Source organism: Pseudonaja textilis, chromosome Z (genome assembly GCF_049901715.1).
Source record: "Pseudonaja textilis isolate UNSWEBS1 chromosome Z, rPseTex1.2, whole genome shotgun sequence".
In the NCBI taxonomy this organism is placed as follows: domain Eukaryota; kingdom Metazoa; phylum Chordata; class Lepidosauria; order Squamata; family Elapidae; genus Pseudonaja; species Pseudonaja textilis.
This window is the reverse complement of record NC_142008.1, coordinates 99,848,732-99,875,205: the sequence shown is the minus strand read 5'-3', so window position 1 is coordinate 99,875,205 and position 26,474 is coordinate 99,848,732. Positions and strand designations below refer to the sequence as shown.

The following is a 26,474-nucleotide window of genomic DNA, read 5'->3' as shown; positions in this document are numbered from 1 at the left end:
AATTTGACTGACTTTGGATTTCATGCTCTTTGGCTTAGATGAGTGGGGGAGATATCTCTTCTTAAGCAACAGTAAATATTGGGCATTTGTTGCCTGCAACAGAAAGGCAATGATATCTCTCCTAAGACAAGACATAGAGTGAAATATCCTAATTGATTTTTGGTTCCCAACATAAAATATCAAAAACTGTCTCTGGGTCCTTTGAGGGCAATAAAAATTAGCACAAATTACATTACTAATGTTTTGCTTCCCTTTCATGATGAATTAAACCATTCTGCCTCAGAAGAGGGATGATCCAGGAATGAGAAGGAATGGATTTCATTGTCTCAGACAAATCATTCCATCCAATTTCAGAGTCAAACTTGAGTTGTTAAGGAAGGAATGTAGAGCAGCAGGAATGCCAACAGACTCTGAATAGACTCTGTTCAATCCTAGTCTAAATCAGTTTGTTCTCCTGTAATGTTTCAGGCATTCACTCTGGTCCAACAACAATTCTGGATCAAACAAGCAAGCAAGAATGGTTGCATATGTATGAAATTTCACAGAGTTTTTGTTACCAAATTCTTGTATGTTCCGTTAGAGACCAATGCTTCCCAAAGTGTTATTTGCACCCATGAATTAAGTTTGCAGGAATTAACATGAAGATCTTTTATCACTATCTCTGGTTTAACCTAAGCTTCACACTTTGCAAGCCAAGTAAAGAAAAGGCATGACAAATTCATGTGTACGAAAAAAAGGAAAATATTTATAGTTTTACATTCTGTTTATAAAGAGAAAACAATACAATATACCAAAAGTTTTGTTTCAATAAATAAAACATTTGTCATTCTGCTTGGCAAAGCCTGGGGGAGGGTACCTAAAATTAAAATTATTCAGGGAGTTATTCAAATAGAGAGGACTTCAAACAGTGGTTGAAACAAATAGGTTTTTTCCCCCAAAACTTCATCAGGAGACTATGGGGATTACATTCCATAAACTTTTTATCAAGTGTAAACACAATTCTGGGTTTCTTAAACATAATCTTTAAGAAATTTGCTTTATGATGTTTGAGTATTTTCAAAACCTACTTACTGATGTTTGTAAGTTGGGGGCTTCTGATAGTCATTCACTACCTACAACTGTAATTTATTTTGTAGGTGGGAAAATATTGAACACAATTTGATGGGCTATACTGTATTTCTTGCCAATTTAATCCCATGAGAAGAAATCTCCAGAGTAACCAGCATTTTACTCCCCAAATCATGTGCCACTGTTCAAAAGGGTATGGAGCTGTACCATAAACTGTTGGACTTTAAACCCATCCTCTTTGATCATCAGACATGCTGATAGGAGATGGAGTCCAGTATCAACAGAAAATCTCAGACTCCTTGCCCCTTGCATAGACTTTCATTTCTGAATTTTTATCCAATTCAGTAGTCCATTTTTCTAATACCTTTCTGAAATAGAATTCTGTTCACTATACTAAGATTGCCATAAAAATAGAATAAATGCTTCCATACCTTTATCTATCTGCATGATGGACAGAGATACAAAAAATGAAACCTTTTCACCCCTGCCTGAAGCTCTACATTAGGGGGAAAAAGCTTACACCAATTTCATTTATATCTGTTATCAAAACTGTTTAAGATACAGAAAACTTGACAGAAGCAAACAAAACTCAAGGCAACAAAAATACTCCTAATACAACTATAGAATATGCTATGTAGGGCCACATTACTCATGAGCTTATCTTTGGAACCATAACACAGGCACTGTTTTCATAAATTTCCACTGAAGAGGTATTCTCAGCGGCTCCTGACTTACAGTCAGGGGGGATCTGGGGCCCTTTCCCAATCTCTGATCACATATTCCATCACCATTGTTAGATATGGCCCTGGATCAGAGAAAGGAAGTCTATATTGGCAGTCATCTCTAGCTAGAGGGCTTCTTGTCAAGGGGAAAGGCCTGAAAATTCCTTTAAAGAAGCCATTTACTTCACCCTTGTCCCACTTCCCTATAGCAGGAAAGTTGGTCAGAGGTTTATAGAAAAGGGCACATGACATGGTCTGACATTCCAATTTTTGTCTTTGTCATATCACTGGAGGTCTTCCCATGGCATCTTGGTGTTGTGGCTGTTGGTACCAAGGTCCAAAGCTGTTGATGTAGGTGTTAGAAGGCAGAGGAGGTCCTTTGCATGCCATGGGGATGTCCCAAAGTGGAGGTATGTTGGGTGAACATGGGGACAAAGATGAAGAGCTATGTAAATTATCTTCTTGGATGCTGGAGCCCTGCTTCATAATCTTTTTGAATTTGGAACGTTTGTTCTGGAACCAAATCTTGACCTGGGTTAAAAGAAAATGGGTGCAAGCAGAGAACGCATGAACAGCTACAATAAAATTGGGAGGAGTTTAATCTAGAACTTTTTGCATCTACATTTTTGTACTTTTTAATGGCTTTTATTTTCTCCCTGCCTAATGTTTCTACTCATGGTTATTTTAGATTGGAAAATTCTAAATGTTTTTTCCCTCATTGCTGACCTTGTTCCAAGATCCTTAAAATTCTTGAATACCAAGGCATTTCAAAATAACAAATGAATGTTGTTGGATAAGATGAAAATGCTAAAAGGAAGAAAATTTCATGCTCTTTAGATTCAAAAGACACTTTAAAAAAAGCTTCTGAAGAGTGATTTTAATTCTGTTAGTTCTGTATCTAATAAAAGTTGGCAGTCATTGTACCTTCCTCTTTTCAAGGTTTGGTCCACCTAAATTTAAGCCCTGACCTAGGCCTATGTGGACACGTATGTAAAGTGATGGTCACTGCTAAATCTGACATGGACTTGTAAGTATATCTGTTGCCAAATGCAAAGTACAGAGGAAATCAGCTCACACATTGAAGCAGTATCACATACCTTATAGTACAGGCATTTGGATATACTGTTCCAGCATTTTACTCCCCAAATCATGTACCACTGTTCAAAAGGATATGGAGCTGCACTATAAACTGTTGGACTTTAAAACCCATCCTCTTTGATCATCAGAAATGCTGATAGGAGATATATCGTCCCAGCCTTTCCCCAAAGTGATGGCTTTTATACATAATGGTGCAAAACATTGGACTCAAATATATTGAAAAAAAACATTAAATTACTTGAATCCAGATTGTCTGAATACGCACTGCTTTTGCTGCAAACCTGTTTGAGTATTACAAACTGTAGACATGCCCTCTTTGACAATGTCTACATTGGAGATGTACCCATGTGGCACAAAGTAGAAATGCCTTCTCCTGCATCATTCCCAAAGGATGTAGTACAGTCCAACAGGAGTTGCATTTGTCACCCTTTCCTTTGGATATGTGGCCAAAACATGTATTTTCCTGACCTGTAATTGATAATTAAGGTTTGCACTGGTTTAAATTTCTGCCTCTGAATTATTTTTGTAATCTGCATTTTATTTTATTGTTTGCTACCATCCTTGAATGCTCAGATTGAAAGATGGTATGCTTGTACACATATGCATGCACACATACAAACAAATACAAATCACCCTCATGGCAAAAAGTTGACTGTTGGGTAGCTCCTGCTACCTTCGAGTAGTGATCTTGCCTGTTTCCTTCTTCCTTAATTCCCCTCATCTGTAAAATGGAAAACAAGAACGCCCCATTTCCCGGGACTCTTGCAATGATCATCGCATTATGCTTATAAATATTTCTCAGGCAACCTGCTCTCACACGTCTTTTTCAGGCTCCCTGTTGAAGCCTAACCCTAACTGGTTGCTTCAAGCAGGGCTCCTTCCCTTCCCCCCACCCCCAAAGCCTATTGCACAAAGGCACTTGTGGAAAGATTGAAGGAGGGCAAAGTGTAAAGTTTGGTCTTCAGGGCATGTTGAAGAAAAGGAAAACTACAGGCATCTGAGGCAAGAGACCCCACCCACTCCCTGTAGTCCTCATAGGTATGGGGACACTACCTTTTCTGATTAGTTTGCAGATTTGGCTGGAGTGCCATGCATTGCATCAGATAAGAATTTAAAATCCAAAAAGAAAATACAGAAGAAGAGTTTAGAATCAAGATAGCAAGCCTGCAGCTTTCTGAAAAAAAAAAAAAGAGAGAGAGAGAGAGAGAGAGAGAGAAAATCTTTTAGAGCTGGACCTGGTGGAAATTAAGCATTATGGAGAAGGGGTCAAAAGCAAGGACTGAGTTTTTAGGAAAAGGGATACGATGTCAATCTTTATCATTTTTAGATGCTGTGTTTCTCTTTCTTCCTTCAGCTTACCTTGCATTTCTTTCTCTGGGATTTTATCTATTTCTTTTCTTAATGTTTCCTTATGTGATCTTGCTTGATTCATCTTTTTTTTAAAATTAATATAAATAGAAAGAGCAACATGCTTTGCCTATGAACAAGCAAAAGGGAAAGGCTGTCTCCTAAACAAAATTAGCACAGAAGGGTAGAGTGGGGGACAGGTGCTAGTAATACAAGGAAGAGAATATTCTTAAAATGTGTTAAATTCTGATCTGATAGATTAGCTTTAACCTGTCAGGTGGTTAATCTTAAAAAAAAAATTCAGCCAGACACCAGTGATAAAGAATACATGCTTTGCAAACAGAAGATCCTAGGTTCAAGTCTCAGCATTTCTACCTAAAGCTACCTGAGCAATTCCAAGTGATATGAAAGACTGGTATTAAGAGGCCATAAGCTACTTCCACCATCACAGCAAATCATTAGTCAATAAGTGATGTGTAGCTAAACAAAGGTCCAGCCTATTATTATCATAAGAATCCTTGGTATGTTCAGTCTACAATGCTGTTTTCAAACTTGGCCATATTAAGATGTGTGAACTTCAGTTCCCAGAATTCCCCAACCAGAATTCTGACTGTGGAATTCTGGGAGTTGAAGTCCATACAACCTACAGTGGCTAAGTTTGAAAAAACACTAATAGTTTTGCAAAATGTTTAGATGTGCTTTTAGTTAGAACCAATGGAGCAAAAGCATAATGTTGCAGATCCTAGTGCAGCCAATCAGAATTCTGATAATTCAATCCCGCTCATAGTTTTCTGTCTCTCGCCCCACCCCAGCAAAGATCAAACTAGGCTGTGGCTACTGAGCATGCTCAAACAACATTCATTGGCCTCTCTTAGATTCCCTCCCTCCCTCCTTTTATATTTATTTATTTATTTATTTATTTATTTATTTATTTGTGTGTGTGTGTGTGTGTGTGTGTGTATTTATTTATTTATTTATTTATTTGCCACCTATCTCACTGTTAGGCCACTCTAGGTGGCTTATAATAATAAATAGGAAGAAAAATGAAAAGGCACATAGACAAAAGTAAAATAAAGTAAGCAATGTTAAAGAAACACAATGAGAATAAACACATCAATATATATGACAGCAAATCCTGTTTGAACTTCCCAAGCAACAACCCTGCAAACTTCAGCAATAGAAGAAAGTCTAACATCATCAAAAATATATTTGCTGTGATACAGTTTTCCTTCCTTCGCACTCCAAAAAAGGTAGTCTAAACAAGGATTTGCTGTTTACGGTGTGAACTCATCCCATTTTTGTCCCCAGAAAACAGGTTTTGAAAGCTTTTGTACTGCTTCAGAAACCAGCAAAGCCTGTGTGCCCAGAAGGAAATTTTCCGGACAAAGAAGATATACATTCAGCCCAGGAGAAGAGAAACCTCCCTGAAACCACCTCCAGCTCTCATTTAAAAAAAAGTTTATCCCGGACTTTTATTGAACAAGTGCACTGAGCTGACAAGCCATAATTTCTAAAAAAAACAATAGTGTTAGTGTTATCAAGTAATCATTACTCACATAGACCCTTAAACTCAGAAAAGAGAACTTATGTGCCTTGAAGTGCATTTAACTTACGTCTTAACCAAAAATCTGGGAATCCTTTTAATAGTAGGCAAATATAGTGTAAATGGGCAAGAATACACATTTTAATATTTAAACATAGGTCAGTATTTCTCAATCTCAACAAGTTTAATATGGGACTTCAATTCCCAAAATTCTCCAGCCACCTTCAGAGAAACAGATGAGAAACACTGCATCCAAGAGCTGGATCCCCTTAAACTCTATTGAAATTGACAGTTTGATTTCAGTGAAGATTTGGAGAGTACCGTAGTAGAAAGTTGCTTAACAGTAGTGCACCTAGAAACAATATTTAATCTACTAAAAACATTACTTTAAGCCTTTCATGCAGAAAAATATCTTCAAAATAATTAGCAAAGTTTAAAAAGCAATTTTATATATAATTATACATAATTAAACAATTAAACTGGAATTAATCCCAGAATATTAAGACGTATGGACTTTAACTCCCAACATGTTGCTTGGGGAATTCTAGAAGTTGAAGTCTACACATCTAAAAGTTGTCAAGTTCTAAACTAAATAAAAACTACATTAGAAATAAGCATTACTCATAATGTACCAATGATATGTGGCAAGGCATGCTTATTTAGGGAAAACAAGTTTGTGGCCCAAAAAGAGAAATTTCATGCAAGTGTAAGTTTTAAACTGTTGATTTAGCAGACTACACACATCTTTTTGTTGGTCCTAAACTTATAGGGAAGTGAGATTTGCTGTCACCTCTGCTGATCTCCAGCCTAGTTTTGTTTCAAGTTCAACTTATTAGCAAAGTCTAACAGATTTTACATTATCTGAGGTTGACTTTGGCAATGTTGAGGGTTTGTGGGGGCGGGGGGGGGGGCGGGGAGAGTATTTCTTTAATATCAGTGTAACTAACTGTAGTTTAAGTCTCACTCACATATGTGCTGGCAGTGAGATGAAGGCATGGGAATATGACCAAAAAAATGATTATGACACCATGTTTGTGCTCCATTTAGGAACAAATCAAGAATGGTCTTAATGGACATTGTGGACATTATGTACTGTATTTATGATGGATAAAAATGCAAATTTTTTTGTACATCATATACAGGGACATGATGGCTCAGTGGTTCAGATGCTGACCTTGTCGATCAGAAAGGTCGGCAATTCAGCAGTTCGAATCCCTAGTATCGCGTAATGTATTGCGTAATGGACTGAGCTCCCATTACTTGTCCCAGCTTCTGCCAACCTAGCAGTTTGAAAGCATGTAAAAATGCAAGTAGAAATATAGGAACCACCTTTGGTGGGAAGGTAACAGTGTTCCATGCGTCTTTGGTGTTTAGTCATGCCAGCCACAGGACCATGGAATCGTCATCAGACAGTGCTGGCTCTTTGTCTTAGAAAAGGAGGTGAGCACCATCCCCTAGAGCCGGAAACGACTAGTACGTATGTATGAGGGGAACCTTTACTTTACCTTATACAGCAGAAAAATCTGTTTCTGTAGGTGCATAACATTGTTTCACATGAAAGTGAGACAGAGCCTTGCCTTGTATAGCACCATTTCTATAAACTAGTACTGCATTGTGAAATATCTATCACACACTCATCCAGAAGCTAAGACGATCTCTTCGAGAACGCTCATAACCTGAGAAGTCTCTTGGGAAAAGATGATTGGCTGGCAATATTCTGTTTGGTTTCTTTCTGCATTCCAAGGAACAAATAAGTAGAAGAAGACCAAGCAAGTTCCACTTTCTGATATATCAATAGTAGATTTGTAAATGCTCTATCTGGAAAAAGAACATTTATTTATAACAATTTACAGCTTTAGAATTCTGCCATCCTGCCCTCCAAAAGCACATAGATTCCACCATTTTACTTGAAATCCTTCTTTGTCCAAATACATTTTAAGTGCCTCTGGTTAAGATCTCATCTGTGCCATTCATCTGTCTCAAATTATCTCTTTAAGTGGCTTAGCCATCTGTAAAAGAGGCAATTGTGTGTGAGGGACTTTTGACAGCACTGAATCTTATCTTTAGTGACAACCTCCCCTCTTTTCACAACTCATACGTCCATCCTTACTTATATCCTATCTTATTAAGACAGAATGCAGCATTCTCGGGGAAGTGATTCTAACACACTAAATGCTGCAGTTATTATCAATTTATTATTTTGTACCCATAGAATCTGCCATGAAATGTTGACATATATATAAAATGTTGCAATGACTCAGTTTCCATCTATCTTTGGTATCTAACTTCTTTTATAATGCCCATATTTCTTTCTTTTATCAATCAGTCCATATTTTATAATCACCATGCTCAGTTTCAGTTACCATTCCAGCTGATTGGAGGTTTTCTTCCTCCACATTTAAATTTGTTTCCTAAGGTGTGTTTTTTTTTTCAGGAGGTGTACATCTGAGTTTCCCAAAATTTGCTGATTGCCTCTTATCCACCACCTAAGCAATGTTACCAGCAGAAATGATAAGTTATTGCAGTGTTTCAATTTGATGCAAACAGACTGTCCAATGTATTTCTTATTGTGCTACTTATTTCACTACTTATTTTATTTTTGTACTGTTCCAAGAAAGCAATTTCTTTCTTCAAAGATCATATTTTAAAAGCCATGGTGCGACAATTAAGTCATCAGGGAAAGCACCATAGATTCAAAAGCTTGCTCAGATAGAAGGTTTCTTCGTTGAATTGGGGCCATCTTAATTTAACTCCCAGGTCAGTTGCGAAGATGGAAAATAGTTGGGAAGGACAAAAGAATTCTGAAGAAAATATAAGATACCCTTGGAAAGCCAGAATTTCTGAACTTCAGGTTAATTAATGATATTAATATGGTACAGCTCAGTAAGAAATATGAGGGGGTTCTAGTGTACTCAACACATTAACATTAGTACTTGACTTTAAAGTGGTGAAAGCAAGGTTGCAACAGCAACTATAATACATTGGTCTGAATGTGAAAAACATTAGCTATCATCCCTTTATAGGTCAATTACTCATGAGAGTTAACATGCAAGCAGATGGAGAAAAGTACAATTCTCAGAAGGCCTAATAGCATGGCCAACAGGGACATGGACTATTGGGAGCTGAAGTTCAGTTAGAACATTATAAATCAGGTTCTCAAGCCTGGTTTTATCATTCTTTTTTGCCCTACTCCAGTGGAAGTTTCATTTTTAATGTCTAGAACAGAAATCTAGACTGTACTCTTCAAAAGCCAGTATAGGATAAAAATCTCTTTCCTATCCACCAGCTTTTCAATATCAAATATTCTTCCCAATGGCTGTCATTCCAGATCAGTGTTTCTCAACCTTGAAAATGTTAAAAATATGTAGTCTTTAACTCCAAGAATTCCCTAGCCAGCATAAAATTTGCCAGCCTGAATGGCTGGGGAATTCTGGGAGTTGAAATCTACGCATCTTAAAAGTTGCCAGGATTGAAAAACACTCAGAACTTTGTTTCATCTACAACTGGTAGATGGAAAGAACTAGATTTAAAGTAAGTCACCATCTTCATTTTAACCAATTTTACAGGGCTATTGTGAAGATTATCTTCATAATATACACCCTCGGAAAGCAGGGACTGATGGGTAACAAATGGGGAGTACAAATCAATAGAGCATCTCACCTGTGTTTGGGTCAGGCCCAGTTGTGCTGCTAATTCTGCCCTTTCAGGTAAAGCCAGATATTGGGTTTGTTGGAATCGCTGGTTGAGGGCCTGGAGCTGAAGGCTAGAATAAATGGTGCGTGGTTTCCGGATTTTCTTCCCTTTCCCATTGATGCGGATTTCTCCATTCTCTATGATGGTTGATTTCTCCAGTTCTTTTGAAAGAAACAGAATTAAAGAGAAAAATAAGATTCAATGTGTAGTTGAAGCCAACATCAATGGCTGTTGAACTGCTTGGTTTTGAGCAGACTTGAGACTCACATCTATGTCAATAGTTATTTGCAATTTTTTAAACTGGTGCTTCAACATGGGGCTACTGACAGAATGCTGGACAAGAAAAACCCCAGCCTCACCTCTACTCCACTATGAAGATCACTGAGCACCTTTGTGCCTTGTTTATCCCACAGTTTAATCCTCCTCATAAGATCATTGTGAGGGCAAAGTTGGTGAGGAAATCATGTATGCTGCTTGCTTCCCAAAGATAATAGTGAATTCCTTGGATTTCTGACTTTGCAACTGCTTTGTCGCTTTTCAGTAACAACAAAGCAATAAATTTCAATGGAACATGATGCAATTGCCTATGTCAGATTTCTGTGATAATAACCACAAATGTTGTTTGGCAGCTTATTGTTATGATATAATTTGATATCCAGAAAGCACCCTGCATAATATTTCCATCTCTCAATTTGTAGACATAAAACAAATCCTAATTCTAAAATGAACGATAACAAGAATACCATGATATCTGTCCAAAATAACCACCATTCATAATGGATATGATAAATGGTGGTTGTGTTGTATGGAAATGTACCCTGTGTATGGTCAGAGGCTCCTCATTCCTAATTTACCAGTCTGAAAATTAAATCTATGTAAAGGCAAATAAGCCTAGCAACTTCATGGTACATGTTCTGCTAGAGTAATGAATTCCAGAAACTTGACAGCTCTCAGCAATTGATAGCTGCACTGAAAAAAACTAAACTGAGAGACAATTTATATATGAACTTACAACTGAAGTGCTTCCATTGCCAAGAATGCATATTTTTAAAACAATATTTATGGGCTCCTTCAATAAGTCACTGTTTGATCTTGCCACAATTAAATAATGGGAATTATAGATAACATTGATAGGAACCCCAAAGACAAGTCTGCTCCTAAATTCTGAATTGTGACAATTGCTTTTTGCCATTAAAAAACACAGGAAAAATCATAGAATCATATGAAGAACTTGAAATATAAGCTTAGTCCAAGGATATAGCATTGTCCAGGGGTGGGATTCAAATTTTTTAACAACTGGTTCTGTGGGCATGGCTTAGTTGGTGGGCATGGCTTGGTGGTCATGTTATTGGCTGGGCGTGGCCAACTCAATATCACTCACATTGAGGCATGCATCACCTTGCTTGGCCTCTCATGACTGTGGGGATGCGGCAACAGTCCTAAATGTGAAAAATGGTCATAAGTCACTTTTTTCAGTGCCATTGTAACTTTGAATGGTCACTCCACACAAACAAAGTACCAACAAAGGAGGGGAAAATAACTCCAGAGACGTTCCTGAGACAGGAAGTCTAGTCTCACCAAGAATGTAATATGGGTTAACGGAGAGGCAGTTTCTGTAAGCAACACCAGAATGTTTCCTTCCTGCCTTCCTTACAGGATTACTCCAGTAATTTCTTCTAACAACCGGTTCTCTGAACTACTTAGAATGTTAACAACCAGTTCTAGTAAATAGGTGCGAACTGGTAGAATCCCACCCCTGGCATTGTCTCCCTACATATTTAATCTCTGGCCTTTTGCATCAGCTGGCATTTACAAGCCTTCTTTAAGGGCAGCTGCATCTAAACTATAATACAGTAATTTAGACCTAAATTTAGATGGATCTATATCAGTCTGACTCCCAGACTCTCCAAGGCTTGAAGCAGGTATCTTTACTCATTTAGGAGTTGGTGGGGAGGACACTGGAGATCAGTACCAAATGTTGGATCCAGTATCCCCCAAATGTGTGTGTGTTGTCTTGGGAAAAATATAATTCTTTTCAGAATGAACCACCATGAAGTTTTGTCATGCCATTCAAGTATGTTTCTTGAATCACTATCTAAACAATTAGAAAGGAACTTTTAATCACTGGATTTGGATTTAAATCAAGGTACCCTGAATAAGTGGCTAACATGGGAATTTGGGGGAGAAATTTGAGCTCCAGTAGATTTCTACCACAAATAATAAGTATCATCAGAAAGATGATTCAACAGAATAAATAAACAAATGTTTTAGAAATATTTGTGATCAGAGGAAAGAAATGTTGGCAATTAAGCTGTTTTACACTCCTAGCTCACTGACATTCTGATCCAACAAAGCACATTTATCAGAAAAGTGTTTAACAGCCTGAAAACACTCTAGTTCAGGGGTTTCCAATCCCTCTGGTTCATGGACTGGCACCAGTCCATGGCATGCCAGAAACTAGGCTACACAAACAAGTGAAGCCACATCCGTGGGATGCAGGCAGCACATGAAATCACTCCCCCTCTGGTCTACGGAAAAACCTCTCTCTACGGAACCAGTCCCTAGTGCCCAAAATGTGTGTGTGTGAGGGGAGGGGCACTGATTTAGTTGACTGGCCTATGCAAATACACAAGATGAAAAAGCATAGCCATTAAGAATGAAGAGAAGCAGGAATGCCATCATCCTGAACTGGCTTTGTGATATTATAACCTGATCTGATTGGTTAATTAACAATATTCTTTCACTATGGAATCATCAAACTGGCCAAGTCATTTTTTGATTGATTGAGATAACATGGGCAAGAAGTAGTATAAATAACAAGAACATGCTACTGAAGCAGCTGTCAATCAGGCTGCAAAGAATATGGAACACATATAGAAAATGTTTATTAAGATCATTTGATGCAGCACAATTAAATTCAGTCTATTACAAAAAGCTTATCTTCTCTCAAAAAGAGCAAAGTTAATGGCAGAAAAAACAACCTGACATCTCTTTATATTTCAGTCTCAAAGATTTTTTTTTTCTGGATTAAAAAGGGGGAAAGGAGCTGCAGAGAGGGGGGCATGGAATGAAAGACAAGGTCAAACTTTAAAGTTGCAAGGTATGTTTGATCAGTGGCATTTTTTGCTGTGCATTTTGATATAGTGCTGTAATTTGCTAAAAGCAACAACAATGTGCAAAGAATCTAGCCTGTGTACCCAGTTCTTCCCAGCCTATTAGATTTGATGAGCATTCCAAACTTACTGCATTATGGCAAGAATTCCTCATTATCCTCTGTGTTTTTAAAAACCTGCCTTTCCCCAGGAGAAAATAATTGAACAGAAGAAAGCAAGCTGGCAAAATGCAAACAGTTTCAGAGAGCAGTTGTGGCCCAATCAGGGGCCTTGTTTTCCCTCATCTCGGTTTGAAACTGTGTCAGGGGAAGAAGATGAGATCCCTCTATAGGGCTGCCTTTAATTCTCACCAGTGCAGATTTAATTAAGAAGCTTAGTTCATGTGCAAAGAGCAAGTCCAACTCTTCACTCAAGGATGAATACTCCCTAGACGCCTCAGTAAACCACATCTATGTGCTACTGGAGAAGCCACAATAAAGGAGATAACACAAGATACAAAGTTTTGACAAGCTGAAAAAAAAGAGACAGTAGGAGGGAATAATAAGATAATACACTCTTACAGACAATAACAGTTCTTTTTTAAAAAAATGTTTTTTGAAACTTTGCTTCTGTATTTTTTAAAGGCTTCTAGCATTGCCTTGCCTTACAAAGAAGAAAGCATGTTCCTTAAAGTGTAACTTTTTTTTTCTTTTTGCCTTTTAGTTCAACATGGACTTTCAAGGGGGCTTAAAGCAACACACAAAGAAAATGCGAGTGAAAGAAACAAAACAAGGAATTTAATCCATGCGTGATTCTTGTTTCAACCCTGACCAAAGGATACCAACATTTTATTCTTCACAAACTATTTATTCCTGACCACATGTAGACTTCAATAGCAAAACATAGCTCAGTCCTGGAATTGGTGCTGCCCTATTGATGAAATATTGGTGGGATCACAGCCCTACAAATGAATTTCAATCCTGGTAAATTCTTCTATTGGTGGAGTAATCAAGCAGACTTGGATAAGTGGTTATGTGCACACAGAGATACAAAGCCTTACCTGGAATGTAATTTATCCTTTAACATGGTGCCTTTCCCCATTCTAGGGGCAGTAGTGGATTTGAATTACCATGATCCCCTATGCACTGCCTGCTGGGAAATTCTGGGAGTTGATGTCCATGTATTTTAAACTTACCAAGATTGAGAAACTCTGCCCTAAAGAAATCCAATAAATTTGGAGGACTCCAGATTGAAAAAGGCTGGTCTATAGTCATGGAGACCCAGACAAGTGTATTCCCTGCCAACTGAATAATTCTGGGCCACCCTATCTCAAAGAGATATGGTTGCAAAGGAATGGATGGCAGCATTTTAAGATACCTCTTTCTCAAGTTCTGTCCTGCAAGAAAGGTGAAATGCAGAACTAAAAAACCACTCAGGTTGCTAGAGAATTTGCTGCAGTACAGCACTTAAGGAAGAAAATAAATTAAATTGATAATGAGCCTTTTAATTTAATATTAGTTATTACTTTACTTTACTTTAATTATTACTTTAAATTTGCATCCCATGTATTAAACCAGTGGATTGTCATCCTTCCCTTTCTCAGCAGCTCTTTTTATTTGATTGATAACCTTGATGATTTAGGTTTTCAAATCATTCTGCATTTCTAGGCATCCTTCCTCAAAAGTAAAAGACTTCAATGCATCTCACATCCAGATAAGCATAAATCTAAGTCTGCAAAATGCACAGAACAAATTATATTTAATGTTTTTTTAAATAACCATGCATAAGATGAAAATCAACGAAGAGTATAATTCCTGATGAGATAATGTTTACAAACCAGCAGGAGAGGTACACATTTACTGTATTTTAACACCATGAAAACAAAACTAGTTTTGTTTACTAAGCTATGGTTAATTGAACCATAGTTTATGAAATGGACTTTTTTTGGCATTGTCCAATTCACTGAACCATGAATGAACCAAAACACTAGCTGGATTCTTATAGCATCATTTACTGAATTAACATTTTTTACCTAAATTTGTCCAATACATTGAACTGCAAGCTAAACCCACAGAAGAGCCATTGCCACAAATACAGTGGTGTCTAAGAGTACAGAGGAGTGAACCATCTATATGTCTGCATATGACTGTCCGTCCTTACTCAGATGTTGGAGAGCCCCTGGCCCACATTGTTGAACTATATTTAATAACAGCATACCTAGTATGATCAACAGTAAGAAAGTTGGAAATTGTAATTCAGCAACACCTGATGGGAAGTAAACTCTTCATCCTTAGGGTAATTGGATAAAACTAACACTAGCATAAAATTATAAGATGTATTATGCTAAATACTAGGAACATGATTCTTATCTCACTCAATAGAAAGGTAGCAAATACATCCAATAGTATTAATAATGCAGCTTATTCAAATTTAGTAATCATATTGACTCAGACATCTTGCATTGGACCAGATTCATACAATCTACGCTTGCCAGCATTCTTACAAAGCTAAAGTGTGCCTAATTTCCTAATCTTGTTTGGCTTTTTATCTTAATCACTTTAATTGGCTCATCTTCCAGGCTTCCCCAACCTGATGACCTCCAGATGTGGGCTTGACCAAAAAAAAAAAAAGAAGCATTAGAACTATGGAGAAGAAAGTCATAATATCAAGAAACCTTGATATTATGACTTAATATATGACTTGATATTAAGTCATAATATCAAGAAAGCTTGATATTATGACTTAATATACTAGAGTTTTCTGTAAACCGGAAGTACCCAACTTTTATGGGCCAAGGATGCACTTGGCATTGCATGCACAACTCTTAGCAAAAATTATGCCAGGAGCTGTGTTCTCAAAAATCATGGGAGAAGCAATCAAAACTGACATTGACGTTATAATAAGATATCCATATAGTCTCCACTTTCATATTTAGGGTGGGGGAGGTTAAAAAAAGTTAGTCACTTAATAAAGGAATGCCTTTGGAGGCATATGAGGGCGGGCTCCTGTGGCCTTGGGCCTTAAGTTGTAAACCTCTGTTTCTCATATAGGTCAAGCAGAAAGTATCCTCAAGTTTAAGTGGTGGAGTGTAGCTTTCATCAACTGAAGGTTCATTGAAAGGACAACTTCTATACCCTATAAAGGTCAGAACCATTGCCAAGAGAATAAAAACTATGTAATCTATAGAATTACATACTGATTATTTGCTAAACCCCAATAAGGACACAGCACTGTGGAGTTTAGTACCAGAATTTGAAATTATCCTAAAATGACTTTTCTGCAAGCTTTACTCCCAAAGTAAGTTCAATTTTATGCACTGATATAAAGTTCCAGAAGGGTGTAGAATTGGTGACTTGGTAGGTGTCATATGAATATGCTCTGGCACTAAAAAAATTGATTCATGTTCCAGTTAAAACCGATTCAGATTTAAAGCAAGAGGCATGACTGGAAATGATTAGGACTCAGCCAGAAACAAAATCAACTTTTCACTTAAGCAAAAGAAGATGGAGATATAGACACGGGGAGGGAAGAGGAGAGAAAGCCCATGTCACTTTTAAGATGCGCTTCAATATTAAGGAGAAGGGAAGGAGGGAGGAATGGCTACAGAGCTCTGATGACCTTACTTCTGAGTAGGCACATCTATTAAGGTGACAGCTGCTACGTGCACATTTACTTCCACAAACAAATCAACTGAGTAAAGGTATTTAGACTGCATTAAGTGCTGCAATCCTAGGCAAAAATGAAGTAAGCCATAGGAAACAGCGGGACAGAAACAGAAATCCATCCATAGCCTTTCTTTTGCCTTTCCCAACACGGACAAGAATACAAAGGAAATATTGTTTTTGTAAGCTTGTTTAAAGTGTAATTACATGCTTTTGAACGTTATTGTCCTAGGAAGAGGTTACTTTCAAAGGCAGATTATGTCGTATTTAAATAAAATACCATTCACTACACTCTGAACACAGAAGAGACAGTCAACACGGACCAGATTACAACTGAGATGAAAGTCGACAGGGGAATCTCCAGGTGAATATTAAGTAAAGAAGTATTTATTCGCAGCTAATAAGTATCAACCTATATACCTTTATAGCATCTCAACGATGGCTGGGTGATGCAATTAATCTGCCTTGTAGAACAGATGGAGTGAAAATATTGGAAGCCGACTGAGTTAAGAGGAAAATAAAGCCCCCTCCCCCACTTTCAGCCAGCTAGATTGCAGTCGACTCATATTTAATAACTGGATTTACGTAAGGTCAGTTTAATGGGCTTGCCCTTCCTTTTCCTTTCATTTACCTTGTCTTTCTGCCTAATCATCATCATCATCATCATCTTCAAAACGAATATGGCAACATACTGTCAAGTATTTGATAATTTCAGCCAGTTTGATGTTCCCAAAAGATCTACTCCTTTTTTAAAAATCGATTTATTAAGTGAGGAATTAAATGATTCGATCTGATAGGCATCGAATCGATTTAAACCGAGCTAATGAGTTTTCAAAGAGGATTAAAAGCGGAAGAAGTCGCTTTTCTCCAAACCACTTTTCCTGAAGTTCAGCCTTATTTCCTATCACCACTTTCAGTGAATTGATCAATAATGCTTATGCGAGGCTGTCTTTACTCAAAAGTACCCTCACCCATATTTCAGCGAGGCTGCCACCTGAAATCCAGCTCTGGCTTTGCAACTTCGCTGAATTTGTCTCCGCTGAATTCAGTCTGGCGGGATTTTATTATTGTTGAATAAAACTGACGGCACACGAGATCACAGCACAAACTCGAAGGATACCATCGAGCACGCTGAGATTAAATTAAAAATCAACATAAAAAAACCTCCGGGTTCTGTTAATTTGGCAAATCAACCTGAGGTGTGGCCTGAACAGGCGCCAACCATTTCCACGCAGCCCTCGGAGAACGGAGTTTAAAAAGATCTCATATGTCCGAAACCCTAAAGGAATAACTTAATTTAAAAATCAACCCAAGAGCGAACTCCGAGGCGCCCGGCCCAGTGAGTACCCTAATTAAAAAGATAAAGTGTAATAACAAAAAAAGAAAGAAAGAAAGAAAGAAAAGGAAAAGAAATGGGAGCGCCACGCCTCAAACTTGTTCTCTCGAAGATGGTCGTTCGAAAATCCGCCGGGTTGGGGCCGGACATGCAAACCCCAGAGACTGAATTTGCAAGCAGGACGTGACACGCCTTATCAAGTTCAGCGGGTATTTATTGACCTGCAGATTTATGTCTGTCTGTTACGCCACTGCATTTAGGGGTGGCTAGTAAGCTTGTGTTTCGGGATGGAGTGTGTTTTTCTCCAAACTAAACCAGCTTTGAGAAGGACCCACAGAAGTGTGAGAAGCTAAAAAGATGGGGGGGAGGAAAGGGAAATCCATTGAATCGTGCATTTATTCTTTTTCTTCTTCTTTCAAGTCTTTGTAATTATGTATATGTATAGTAGTTGCATAGAACAGGGTTGTGTGCATAGAGGCAAATTGTGAAAATTGTGTCTGAGATGATGCAACAGCTCGGCATGCTATTCATGATCTCCAAAGAGGGGTTTCCTTCTGCAACTATTTCGTCCCCCCCACACACACACAACAGTTCGATTTAGAACTCTCCAATGCCTGGAAATATCAGTGCAAATTGGTTATTTTTGTCTGTGGACTGGAAGGAAATAATATTGGTGAAAACCGTTCTTAATCAACCATGTAATGCCTTTCCTAGGGCATCTCCCATCTCTGATTAGAAAATGGGGGGGGGGCGGTAAAGAAGACTTAAACGCTTCCCCCCTTCCGTGTCGTCTAGAAATAATCTTGTGTAATAAAGAATTCTTGGAAACCCGAATGCTTGCACTCTATTTTGTAAACCTTCCGTTAGGTTAATAACAGTGTTTTCTTAATATGGATTTTTCTCTCACAAAAAACACGCCTGCTTTTTTTTTTTTCACTGTATTATATAAACTGTTTCTTAACCTCTTTGGGGTTTTCCCCTAGTTATTGTTTTTTCAAAGGAACTCTATTGTCTGTCAGCAGGCTTCTTGGAATAATAAGGACAAGAAGAATATGCCCAAGACAAATAATAGGAACCTTGTGAATGCGTGGGAAGGAGAAATTTACAAGAACACTAAGTGAAAACTGGCACGTTTACCCCCATTATCTCCAGTTAATAACTGCTAATTACTCTAAAACTAGGGGCAGATATAGTAAACTAATATGCATTTAAATAAATTGCCAGTCACTTAGCTTCTACTAGCTCACCTTAAATTATACATCCTTTTACAAATAGGTAAAAAGTAAAATTTGATTGGCAGAGAGAAGGCGAATCTGACAGGTTTGTATCTTTAGTTGCTTAATAAAACTGAAAACCGTGTCCCTTAAAGGAAACCAAAATCAAGGAGCCCTTAAGGTTTTATTGGCTGATCTACCTGAACTTTGGTTTCTAATTCAGCTTTTTAGGGAAGGTTGAATATTTAGCAGTAACCTTAGAGCTGAAACTCACTAAATGTAAAGGTTAATAGGGAATTAAGACTACATCAGGCCGAACAATAAGAGAATAGAAATGAGGCAGATGCGCACCAAAAAGGGTGGTGGAACATTCTAAATCCGCTTGAATTTTGTCTTCGGGTAAAAAGAAAGATCAGCCCAAGTTCCAAAACGCACGAACTGTTAGATTGATTTAAGCTTACCAAAGTGAGCTTTTTCTTTATCGTTGATTCACAACGTTCCCATTTCCGGCTTCTTTGGGGGGTATTTTAAACAACTATTTTAAACACCTCGGGACCGGCATCAATTCTGAGTTGCACGATTCACCTCAAGCGCTCTTGGGCAGCAAGTGTGTTTCAATGATGAGTCCAAAGGCCCCGCTGTCCACCTGTTGCGCGAAGGATGTGGTTGGGGGGAAAGAATAGGGCGCAGGCTCCCCTGTTTCCTCCAGCAGCTTCTAATTCTTTTCCCAGTCTCGGAGCAATGTATGAACGAGGAACAACCCCCCACTCCCTATATATTCATGCATTCTATTTTTTCCTATGATTGCGTATTTTAAAATAAATGAGGCATATATTTAGGGAATGACCTCCTTATATTTTGCTTGTGTAGAGATACTGATGGTGTAGCTTCTTTCCTTGGAACCTCTCATTTGCTTGCTCAGAGGTTTAATTTATGACCGTCCGGCACACTTATTCGAGACTTCCTTCCAGCTTCCTAGGGCCTCTTCTCCAAAAAGTAAAAAACGAAAAACCCGCACTTCAAAAACTGACCACTTCATACAGCGCAATCCCGGACAGGTTTGTTCCCGATGAAATTCAATTTCATGATACAATTCTACACAAGCCGGTTAGATCGGCAGCGACAGGGTCCTTGGCCTCTATCCAACCTATGTTTGTAAACCGCCCTTTAGAAGACATATGAAAGGCGGTAGGAAAATGCTTATGAAGACTCTCACAAAGGAAGAAATAATTTATGGCTTCAAAGAGAAAGCCACAGAAACTGGCACCTTCCCGCTGTGTTTGATTTAAATCCCACACCATGTCCAACAAGAATGATTAATAGCAAAAGATGACGGGGACTGTAGTCCCAACTATTTCGAGTGTACCAGATAGGTTACCAAGGTCTGGAGGAAAGCCATCTCCTCGGACAATGGAAGGGGACCATCACTTCCTGCTCTTCTGATCTTCCCACAAACTTCACACTGCGCTGAGGCGAAGCACATTCAACTGGAAACGAACGATTTTTTTTATTCAGCAAAACTAACTTGCTGGGAAATACGCTTAGGAGCGCAGGCTAGTGCTGGGTTCCTACTCAAATTAAACCATAATAAGTTTGTTTGGGTTTGATTAGGTGTTAAGCGAACCAAGCCAGGCGTGTTTTGTTCCATAAACCGCGACCACTCTATGGCTTAGCGAATGAATCTGGCGTAAAAAGAATAACGTCTATGGGTTTTAACACGTTTCGTTATATTGCTTGGTCGATGAAGATCGGCTTTCCACCGCCGTGGTGGTGGGTGACGCTAAGAACAAACCGCGTCAAGGAAAGTTTCTGTGGCTGATACATTGCCCCAGCAACAGCTGTGGTTGATGCAACAAACCACGAGGGGCAACAGACCCTCCGCGGCGAGCTGTTCCTGAACAAACCTGGAAAACGTTAGCAATTAAAAAAACGAAGCGCTTTACCTAGTCGGATTCACAAATCGGAGTGAAAACCTACACAGCTCCGAAACTCAGCGCCCCATAATGGAGATAGCTCAATCCCCCCATGAGCGCGCGCGCAAGCTACAACCACGGTTCTTTGCTGACCAATTTGGAATATTTGCCACCGACTTTTTCCCCACTCTTCGGGTTCATAACAATTAGTAACTGCTAATTATCCACTGTCTCGCCTTAAAATAGTTTTAGTTCTTCAATCAAAGAACCAGCGAGGGACCCCTTTCGCTGGCTGCTGCGATTTTAGCAAGAGGCTTTCTTTTTCACATATTTATTTGACAGGTACCAATTAAAATTTTAAAAAAATTATACAGCACAAGTAAATAAGGGGCATTTAATAAACACCTAACTGCAGTAGGGAGGACGAACAGACACTACTAACCCAGGGATTCCTTTCTTTGCAGAAACAGGCAAGAGTTGAAGCGAGGCTATTTCTCCAAAAGACGAAGAGGATTGCTTTGCCTTTCACCAACCCTGAAAGCATTTTGCTTCCAGTATTGCAAGTAAATCACTCTTACCATGCTTAAATTAAAACGTCCTGCTTTTTTTTTTTTGGGGGCAGGGGAAGACATTTCGCTCTGACTCTCTAATACCCATGTTTCCTTTATCTGTCTGACAGTGGTCGATCATCAAACAATTCTGGAAATTGTCCATTTTTACATGTGTAGATATGTACATTAAGGCATTGTTTAAAGTAAACTATGAGAGCTTCCCTTAAATTTAGCAAACTAGTCTCATGGAATTCTGACAAAGGGTTCTGTGAAGTTTGGATAGATGGGGGTTGGGGTGTGTATGAGACAGATAGCCTAAGGGTTATGGATTAACCTTAAAGTCAGAATACTTCTAGAATTAGACAGGAACACTGGTCCAATTTTTTAAAATAGCTATAGTTACTGAATAAAGTAATCTTTTTTAAATTTTACTAGTGCATTCCAAAACACAAATAATGTTAGTCTTTCTTTTCTCTCCTCCAAAGCATTTCCCTGCCAGATTAGAAAAACAAATCACACATTAAAAGTATAAATTGATACTTAAATCACAACCCTTGTTTTTTTACATTTAAAAACTGGATTTTTTAAAATTACTGTTGCTTTTTTAAAAATTATATTTTTAAAAAAAAACCTCAGCTGGCTGCAAAAGAAATAACAGAACAACTCAGTTTATGTAAATTCACAGTTCAGAAGATAATTTCCTTTTTTAAACAGTATGTTTCTTGAGATCTTAGTTTGAAGCCAAGTTGTATGGCTTCAAGAGACATTTTCAAAATAGTTCCTATGTGTTGTAAACAAGAATGTTATTTATATTTTTGTACGCGATATACATTTTAAAAAGTCAATCAGTATTCTATTAAAGGATTGTACTGACTTCAAGTTTCTCAAATGTTTAGAAATATATATATAGCGAACGTGGACTACAATATCATCCTCTAGTAAAATAAGAGATTGGAAAGAAAGAATCCCTACATCGTTAGATTAAGTGTCCTTGAACATCAGCCAGGAAGAAAGTTCTCGACAAGATGGTGGAAATTCAAAAACAAAACAGGACCTTTTCTGTGCCAAAAGATAATGAGTAGTAACCTCCAATCCAAAGTTATAAATAATTAGATAAATGTTTCTAGGAATATCCTGGAAATGGAAAGTTTATTTTTCCCTGAAGTGGAATTTGGACTAGAAAGCTAATTAAAAAGAATGAATACATAAATGGAAGGAGTAAAATAATGTAAATTGACAGGTCCGGGTATGGGGACATTGACTCAATTTATTTAGAGATTGACGTCCCTTGGAACCAAATTTAGGGGTAAGACTTAAGCCAGGAAAAAAAACAGAGCTTAATTCCTGTTCATTCTACAAGCCACTATATTAAGAGGATGGAAAATATCCAAGTAGCAGGGATGGGAAAAAACATTCTGTACATCAACAAAATCTTCAGTCATATACCATGTACCTTTGAGCTGCTATTGAATTTTTCCAGGTGGCTTCCTGAACAATTTCTACCTCTTGTAGTAAGTTATTTATAGAGTACTTCAGTGTACCTGGTTGTTTGACATAGCAATGAAAACTAGCAAAACAACAGAGAAGTGCCCAGAGGCATGTTCAATCTAGATGGGCTGGAGAGGAAAGGGAAGTTTCCAGGAAAGATATAAACAAATGTAGTTAGCAAAAAAAAAAAAAAAAAAGTTTCATTCCAGCAGGGAGAAATGACTTTGGTCAGAAATAAGTGACATATCAGATTTAAATTGCTTGGGTCATCATTTGTCTGGATTGCTGTCTTCAAAACAAAATATATTAAAGATGTCCATGATCTCTTATGCAATCTTGAAAGAGCACCACAGATATGTAAGTCAGTTGAAAACCAAGTCTTAAAGCAGAATAGCACTCAGGAACCAAAAGTTGCTAGAGTAGAGGTTTTTGAACCTTGGCAACTTTAAGATGTGTGATTTTCAGCTCCCAGAACCCCCCAGCCTGCATGCTGACTGGTGGCAGCCTGCAGCCTGGGGAATTTTGGGAGTTGCAAAACACTGAGCTCGAGACATTTTCCCTTCTCATTTGATACCTTTCAGACAGGTTTGCAATACTTATTATCCACAGCCGGTTAGGTCAATTTGTCCTGGTCCCCAGTCTGATCCTTCCCACCAAGATAGTTATTTTTATTTTCAGCATTATTAATTTTACTGTTTTTCTTGCATTTTTGCACCAATTCTCTCATTAAGAGTCCTGAAAGCTTGCACGTTATTTTGTCGTTGCTCAATTATTCATTAAAATATGAACACTCCTAGTAACTTTTCCCAACTTAGTATTCTCTGGTTGAATTGGACTGCAGCGTTCATCATGATCAGAAAGCCTGGAAAGCAATAACCCGGTTTCTAAAGGTCTTGAGGAGAAAAGCTAATGAGATTTCGTCCTCTGGCTGCTTGAGCATCAGTGATGCATTACTCAAGAGCTGCCTGTTTTGCCCCCAAAAGAACTGCCTTTCTCTTCCTTAGACCTATGTGCCACTGCTTCAGTCATGGCCCTGTGAAGTTTTGATGTTATCAAATGGACAAATAGTTCAGGGGAAGCAGACTATTTTCACCTGGAAATGGGGTGAAAGGGAGAAAAGCAGAGAAAGGAAACTGGTGCTGATTCTTGAGGGGGGGGAGGAATCTGGTGGGGTTGAGGAAGAAGATAAATATTCATCGAAATAAGTTTTTGAATCATATGCAAGGTATTTCAGGGTCCAACTATAGTTTATTCAAATTAAGATCCGTCTCTCTAATTGTACTATCTAAAGGTGTCATAACACAGTGGGTTATAATTTATTTCATTGCAAAAGCAATTGTTTTCATTTTCTAAAAGGTAATCTTTCTGAACAAAGTGTTTCTGTATTATTTTTCTCTTAGCTTAGACTACATTAGAAGCTGCCAGTAGGGAATGCAGAGAAGAGAGATCTGCCGTCCCATTAGACTCCTTGTAATTGTGGAGTAATTGAAATGCTTGCCTCAACTCAGATAGGTCTAAGAATGTGCTGCTAACGAAACGGCAGACGATGCAGATTTTACACTGAGTAAATGCAAAAAATAAAATAAAATTGTATTGACACTTGTTGGAGCGCCCTCAAATTTTCGATCCATATTCGATTCACATTCTCCAGGACGAATTGGGAACTCTTTCATCCCACGGAGGAGAGGCCAAGACTGGCTCAACCCTCTTTGCACACAATGGAACAAGGAAGTCTTGTCTAAACATGCGACCTCAGATTAGGATAACTTCTAATTTAGAAAAGGGCAATTCATGTATGTATGTATGTATGTATGTATGTATGTATGTATGTATGTATGTATGTATATGTCCTAATCTGCATGTCAACTCACCCCCCTCCCCAAAAAATAAACAAAAGAAAGGGCAACATTCTTTGTTAGTAACAGATACTAATACCGATTTGTTCCATTCCTATACCTCCATTTCCCTCCCCTCCCCGTTTCCCTCCTAAAGGTTTGAAAACAGCACATATCTGTTCACATTCCTTCAGCCCCTTCCTTCCAGATGTGCTGCACTATAACTCTCATTACTTCTGAGGCGGTGGACCTGTTGTCTCGGACAGCGGGAGTTGTAGCCCAATCTTTTGGTGGCTTGAGGAGGGGACTGTTCTGGACTAGTGTTTAAGGGTGACCCTACTAATGTCGGAAACCTATCATCTGGATAAAATAACGGAGATTGCACACACACCGCGAATTGGCTGGTGGTGGTGGGTTTAGCCGCCCCGGGCTTGCTTCCCGCCCGTTCGCCCAAGCTAACCAGCCTCCCCTTACCCGTCTCCTCCAGCCTCGTCCCGTGGCCCAAGGTGCTCGAAGTCTGCTGGTAAGGTGAGTAGGAGGTCCCGTGGTGGTGGTGGTAGAAGGCGTGAGGGCTGCTACCGGCCGCCCCGGGGTAAGGGGGATATGCCAGGGGTCTGCTGCCGTAGGAGGCGGCAGGAGGAGGAAAGACGCCGCCGTCGTGCGGAGACTGCTGCGGCGGCGGCAGCGGGTGCAAGGCTTGGAGTGAGTAAGGGGCCGCCAAGGTGGTCGGATGTTGCTGCGGCTGCGAGGGCTGAGGTTGCTGGTGAGGAGAAGACGGGGGTCCCAGCCCGAAGTCCAGAAAAGCCGCTTTAGACGGGTCCGGCGGTCCCAGTAGGCCCTCGGCCAGAGAATTCATCGTCATCATCAAAAGATCTGCGGGACTTTCCGCGGCGGGACAAGGAGAAAGCCCAGGCGCCGCCGCCGCCGCATCCACGGCTCCGGCCACTACCGCGTTTCGGGAGATCGGCGGCGGCGACCACAAGCTATGTTGCCGCGGCCAGAGAGCTTCATGCTCAAGCAGCGCCGCCTCCTTAGCCGTATCAAGCCAAAGGGAAACTCCGACGTCTATACTGCCACCTGCAGCGGCTGCAGTTCCACCGCCTCCACGGGCCCTTCAGTCACTCGCGTCCAAGCAACGGCGCCCACTCCTCGCCTTCTCCCCAAGCTCCCCCGAGCGCCCTCTTTTCTCCCCGCCTGGTGCCACAAGAGAGGAGGAAAACCACCGAGGGGACGTTTCTCCCCACCCCTCCCGCCTCGCCCGCTTCTCCTTTCATTCCCGAGCCCGCCCCTTGCCGCCTCCAATTGGCCCGCCCGCGGCATGATGTCACGGAGCCCCTGGGGACCTCCCTTCCAAAGCTTCAGCCTCGCCAGCCAGGCGAAAAATCCGCCGCTTTCCCTCTGAAGGTCCGCCCACTAAGCCGGCTAAGCAACTCCCTCAGCCGCCCCCCACCCCAGGGGGGAAGACGGAGGGAGAATAAGAGGATAGATTGGATGGAGCGCAGCAGGTCCGGGCACGTCTATTTTTCTCACCTATATTAGAAGGAAAGGAGAGGAGGAAGTCCAACTCCAAATGTTTGTCAACCCTTGGACTAGGCAGAGGACTGTCTAAAATTCAGGGAAAAACGATACAGTAGTTAATTAATACCGATGGGGGAGGCGGAGGAAGCGAGTGTCTAAATATGAAACGACTTTATCAACAGGTCTAGACAAGTTCTCTCCTCTCTCCTGGCCAATTCCCTCTAGAAATTTGAAAAGGAATCTAGATGGAATATTTGTCAACACATCTGAGATAGGATAGGATGCGGTTCTTGTGTTTTTTTTCCTCCTAAGAGTCACATGTGATGCATTAAAATAATTCAAGAAAAAGGGGAAGGGGTTGAAGTTATCCAGTTCTATTATCAACTACTTCCCC

At 39.4% G+C, this 26,474-nt stretch overlaps 1 protein-coding gene across 2 annotated transcripts; it reads right to left on the bottom strand.

Annotated features, from left to right (window-relative positions):
- Positions 1-723: 723 nt before the first annotated feature.
- DLX4 (distal-less homeobox 4) lies at positions 724-25,809 on the bottom strand. Of its 2 annotated transcripts, none has more exons than XM_087916931.1 (3): positions 25,037-25,809; positions 9,439-9,632; positions 724-2,321 (listed from the first exon to the last, which is right to left on the bottom strand). In XM_087916931.1, the coding sequence occupies exons 1-3, from the start codon at positions 25,425-25,427 to the stop codon at positions 2,070-2,072; spliced, it is 837 nt and encodes a 278-aa protein (XP_087773057.1). In that variant the 5' UTR covers positions 25,428-25,809; the 3' UTR covers positions 724-2,069. The 2 variants fall into 2 exon arrangements, with proteins under 2 accessions (XP_087773057.1, XP_087773058.1); XM_087916932.1 differs by lacking the exon at positions 724-2,321 and adding an exon at positions 2,328-3,609 and having other exon boundaries at positions 25,037-25,740.
- Positions 25,810-26,474: the final 665 nt, after the last annotated feature.